The sequence below is a fragment of the Cricetulus griseus genome (genome assembly GCF_003668045.3).
Source record: "Cricetulus griseus strain 17A/GY chromosome 1 unlocalized genomic scaffold, alternate assembly CriGri-PICRH-1.0 chr1_1, whole genome shotgun sequence".
Lineage (NCBI taxonomy): Eukaryota > Metazoa > Chordata > Mammalia > Rodentia > Cricetidae > Cricetulus > Cricetulus griseus.
The window spans coordinates 206,005,506-206,011,157 of NW_023276807.1; the positions used below are offsets into that span (position 1 = coordinate 206,005,506).

General features: G+C 37.2%; 1 protein-coding gene across 1 annotated transcript; it reads right to left on the reverse strand.

The window, feature by feature from the left end:
• Positions 1–1,592: 1,592 nt before the first annotated feature.
• Positions 1,593–2,561, reverse strand: LOC100753970 (olfactory receptor 11G2). Its single transcript, XM_027386472.1, has one exon. It carries the CDS (start codon positions 2,526–2,528, stop codon positions 1,593–1,595), a length of 936 nt encoding a protein of 311 aa, XP_027242273.1. The 5' UTR covers positions 2,529–2,561.
• Between the last annotated feature and the right edge of the window lie 3,091 nt (positions 2,562–5,652).

The following is a 5,652-nucleotide window of genomic DNA, read 5'->3' on the forward strand; positions in this document are numbered from 1 at the left end:
AAGAGAGGAGAATCATTCTTCTCCAGGGACAAACTCCATGACACATTATCCAACCTTAAGTGATCATGCATAAACATGGATATACATGGACAACACTAAATGGACTCATCAGGTACACACACACACACACACACACACACACACACACACACACACACACACACACACACACACACACACACACACACACACACACACGGTGTGCATGTGTAATAATAATTGAGGCATTAGAGGTCATGGATTTGAGAGGGAGTGGGAGGCATGACAGGAGATAAGAAGGGGAATGAATAGGACGGAAATAATGTGAATACAGTCCTCATGTATAAAACCTCCAAAAGGAAAATAAAATAGAAGCATGTAATTTATTTGGGATTTTATAGGGACACATCAAGAGTCTTTGGATATTTTAAAGACGCACTAAACTTTAAAATATTGAAACATTTAAAATTATATGGGGTTTTTTAAAGTTGGACTGTAGTTTTTAATTACTGTGTTAACATGGTGGTTTAGAAATAAACAAAGGAAATGTTATTTGCCAGTAATGTGTTTGTGTGTCAAGCTGACAAGGGATCATATATATTGACTAGTTTTTGTCAACTTGATATAAATTAGAGCCACCAAGGATTAACCTCAATTGGATTGGCCTATGGTCGTGTCTATGTGGTATTTTCTTGATAAACAATTGATATGGGAGGGTCAATCCCAGGGTGGGTGGTGCTTTCCTTGGACAGGTGGTCCTTGGTTCAGAAGAAAGCAAGCTGAGCATGCCATGGAAAACAACCTCCTTCATGGTCTCTGATTCAGTTCCTGCCTCCAGTTTCCTCCCTTAAAATCTTGTCTTGTCTCTTCTCATTGATGGATTATAATCTGTATACAAAGTAATCCCTTTCCTTCCAAAATTGCTTTTGGTCACGGTGATTACTATAGCAATGGGAAATATGAGTATCATAGGCATGAACTACCACATTCTTCTATTGTGTTTTATGAAACATAATCTTGCTATGTAGCCAAAATCTCTTGAATTTCTGATCATTCTGTACCAAATCACCTAATGTCTGGGAATGTAGGCATGATCACATATGACTGGATCTACATTTTTAATTGATGCAATAAATGTACATATTTGTGAGGTATAGGGTAACATTTTGTATATGAATACAATGTATGTGATGTCAAGGTAATTGTCATCAGTATTATTTCAAGTGTTTATTGTATTTTTATGTTGGGAACATTCAAAATCTTTGCCAAATTGTATGAAACAGAATTAACACATATCAGACATATTTATCATATTCCAAAGTCAATTATAGATGTTGAGTAACTATCAAACTTTACCCTTTGTAAACAGTATTGATATTCTATATTCTATTTCTCTACACTTCTCAGTCCTATTCATTTTTAAAACATTCTACACATAAATGACAATATGTACTGTTTGACTTCATATGACTGACTTATTTTACTTAACACAATATTCTCCCATTTTATCCATGTTGATGTAAATTACACAATTTAATTATTCTAGTTGTTGGATAATATCTACAGTATATAACTACATACAAAATGGATTTGTCTTGTTTGATTATTATTATTTATATTTTCAGTAATTTCTTCATTGCAAGTTTCATATCTTTGTTTCTCAGACTGTATATTACAGGATTAATGAGTGGAGTAACCACAGAATAAATCAGAGTCACAAGCTTCTGCCTTCCAGCTGCATGTTCAGTTGTTGGGCTCACATACATGACCATCACTGATCCATAGAAAAGAGAAACCACAGTCACATGGGGCCCACAAGTGGAGAAGGCCTTTCTTCGTCCATCTCTTGAAGGAACTCTAAACACAGCTCTCAGGACCAACATATAAGATCCCATGATGTAGATAAAAGGAACAAAGAGGAGCAGAGACATTATTATTGTCCAGAAAAATTCCATCAGTGGGGCTCTAGAACAGCTGAGGGCCAACAGAGGGCCTGGGTCACATACAAAATGGTCTATAATCCTGGATCCACAGAAGGACATCTGGGAGATGATGATGATGGGAACAGGGAACCAGAGGAAACCAAGCACCCAGCAACTGATCACAAGGATGTTACAGAGGCGCCCAGTCATAAGAGAAGGATAGTGTAGAGGCCTGCAGATGGCAAGGTAGCGATCAAAGGCCATAACTGCCAGGAAAAAGCATTCTGTAGACCCCAAGGAGAAGAAGAAATAGAACTGTAGGAAGCACCCAGAGAAGGAGATGACCTTGGTGTCAGAGAGGAAGTTGGCCAGCATGTTGGGAACTGTGGAGGTGACATACCAGATCTCCAGGAAGGAGAAGTTGGCCAGCAGGAGGTACATGGGGGTTTGAAGTCTCTGATCCCAGCACACAGCACAGATGATGGACGCATTGCCCATGAGGGTGAGGAGGTAGACAATGAAGAAGAGCACGAAGAGAAGGATCTGCCCTTCCCTGGGGTAGAGGAACCCCAGCAGGATGAAACCAGTGATGGTGCTGGAGTTAGTGGGGCTGTTGAGTGTTTTCATCTGTCTGTGATCTGTGAAAACACCAGAAATTGATGAATACCCTATAAATAGCTGACCATGTTTATTTTTTGCCAAACAGGAAACAGAATAGTTTGCTAATCATCAGCTCAGTATCAAAGACAGGAAGCCATTGTCTTAAATATTGGAGCTCATAGTCCAGTCAATAGCTCTATACTTATTCCCACATTGGTGTCCTGGTTAAACTCAGTGAGCCTTGCAGCAAAAAGATATGATAATGGTAGGAAAATTTGTTGATAAGAAGGAGGCTCTTAGCTCTTGGTCCCCAGACTGAAACCTGGGAAACCAGCATGGGACTGATCCAGACCCCTGAATGTGGGTGTCAGTAAGGAGACCTTGGAAATCTATGGGGCCCCTTGTAGTGGATCAGTACTTATCCCCAGCATAGGATTGGACTTTGGGAACCAATACCACATGGAGGGATACTCCCTGAGCATAGACACAAGGGGGCTGGCCTAGGCCCTATCCCAAAGGATATGACAGACTCTGAAGACCCCTATGGAAGGCCTCACCCTCCCTTGGGAGCAGAAAGGGTATGAGATAGGCAGGGTGTTAGTTGGTGGGGGCAAGGGAGGAGGGGAGGAAGAGGGACATGATATTGACATGTAAAATAATCTTCTTTCTAATTAAAATAAAATAATAAAAACATTAAAAAGGAGGCTCTTAAACAGGGAAGGATGATTTAAAAAATGTGTGACATTGAGTATGAACAGAATGTATTATATACATGTATGGAATTCCAAAATAAACTACCTTAATATTTAAATATATTTAAATACCTTAAATATTTAAATATATTTGTGAAATTTTGCATATTATACGAAATTTCAGCATCTTTTTGATCTTCAGACTTCTAGAATTATAATTAAATCTATAAATGATGCTGCTTTTCAGAACTGACTCAAGTTTTTGGCTTCCTTAGCCAAAGACAGTACCATAATTAGCCTGAATCTAAGATTTGACCTCTTTGGAAAATGTTGGCTATTTCCTCATAAAATAACTACTTGGTGTTCCATAAAAATAAAATACAAAAATACAGAACTACTATTGCTTTTACTTGCTGATATATACTATTATAAGAGGCCTTAAAATAATTACAAGTTATGAATTTGTTGCAGAATTTTCACAGTGAGCTACTGGGATTCAAAGAACTAATTGAATAAGCATTAACACAAGGTGATTTCATCAACTGGAAAACACCCCACATCAAAGCATTCCTTCAATATACAAGAAAACAATCCTATATGATTCACCTAATCATATACTATACTACAAAATTTCAGGAGAAAAACTCTTAGAGTTGTATTTCTTACCTCACATGTGTCGATGTTTTCATGTTACAGCCATATAAACTTCAAAAAAGCTGGGTGACATTCATCTTCAACTATATCAACAACTATATCCCAAGTAGGTAATGTCAAAACCCTTCCTGCCACATTTCTACTATCATTTTGTTATAATTCTTGCATATTATTATATTTATATTTTAAAATACTGTCTAAAATATTTTGATTTTTGTTTGACATACTGCTAAATGTTAAAAATGATACTAATTTTGTTTTCAAATTTATGTTTCTGTATTTACGTATGTGTATGCATGTGTCCATGTGCGAGTACATGCATGCCACAGCACACATGTGGAGATCAAAGGACAACTTACATGAGTTGACTCTTGCCTTCCACCATTTAGTTCCCCAGGGATCAGAATCAGTTCACCAGGTTTGGCAATAAGTACCTTTACCATGGAACCATCCTGTAAGCCTATATAATCTTATATTTAATAAAGCTACAAATGAAGATATGATATTTTTCAGTTATTATATATATTTTTAAATTATGTGCTTTCATCTCCCTTAACCCATTTTAATATTTTAAAAGATTGAAGTTTTTCCATTTCACTCTCTTATTATTAAAAAAAAAAATAACTCGAATAGATGTTGAAAAAGCCTTTGACAAAATCCAACAGCCCTTCATGATAAAGGTCCTAGAGACATGAGGGATAACAGGAACATACCTAAATATAATAAAAGCAATATACAGTAAACCAACAGTCAACATCAAACTAAATGAAGAGAAACTCAAAGCGATTCCTCTAAAATCAGGAACAAGACAAAACTGTCCACTCTCTCCATATCTCTTCAATATTGCACTTGAAGTTCTAGCTAGAGAAATAAGACTACAAAAGGAGATCATAGGGATACAAATTGGAAAGGAAGAAGTCAAACTTTCACTATTTGAAGATGATATGATAGTCTACATGAGTGACCCAAAAAACTCTACCAGGGAACTCCTACAGCTGATAAACACCTTCAGCAAAGTGGCAGGACACAAGATTAACTCAAAAGAATCAGTAGCCCTACTATATTCAGATGATAAATGGGCTGAGAAAGAAATCAGAGAAACATCACCCTTTACAATAGCCACAAACAACATAAAATATCTTGAGGTAATGCTAACCAAACAGGTGAAAGATCTGTACAGCAAGAACATTGAGTCTTTAAAGAAAGAAATTAAAGAAGATACCAGATTTGGTGGTGGTGGTGGAATTGGATAGCCAAAACAACCCTGTACAACAAAGGAACTTCAGGAGGGATCACCATGCCTGACTTCAAGTTCTCTTATAGAGCTACAGTCCTGAAAACAGCTTGCTACTGGCACAAAAACAGACAGGTAGACTAATGGAATCAAGTTGAAAACCCTGGTATGGATCCACACCTGATTTTTGACAAAGAAGCCAAAGTTATACAATGGAAAAAAGAAAGCATCTTCAACAAATGGTGCTGGCATAAATGGATGCTGGCATATAGAAGATTGCAGATAGATCCATATCTATCGCCATGCATAAAAGTTAAATCCAAATGTATCATAGGCCTCAACATAGACCCAGCCATACTGAACCTCTTAGAAGAGAAAGTGTGAAGTGTTCTCAAATGAATTAGTACAGAAGAACACTTCCTGAATATAACACCAATAGCACAGACACTGAGATCAACAATTAATAAATGGCACCTCCGGAAACTGAGAAGCTCCTGCAAGTCAAAGGACACAGTCAATGAGACAAAACAGCAGCCCACAGAATGGGAAAAGATATTTACCAACCCCACAT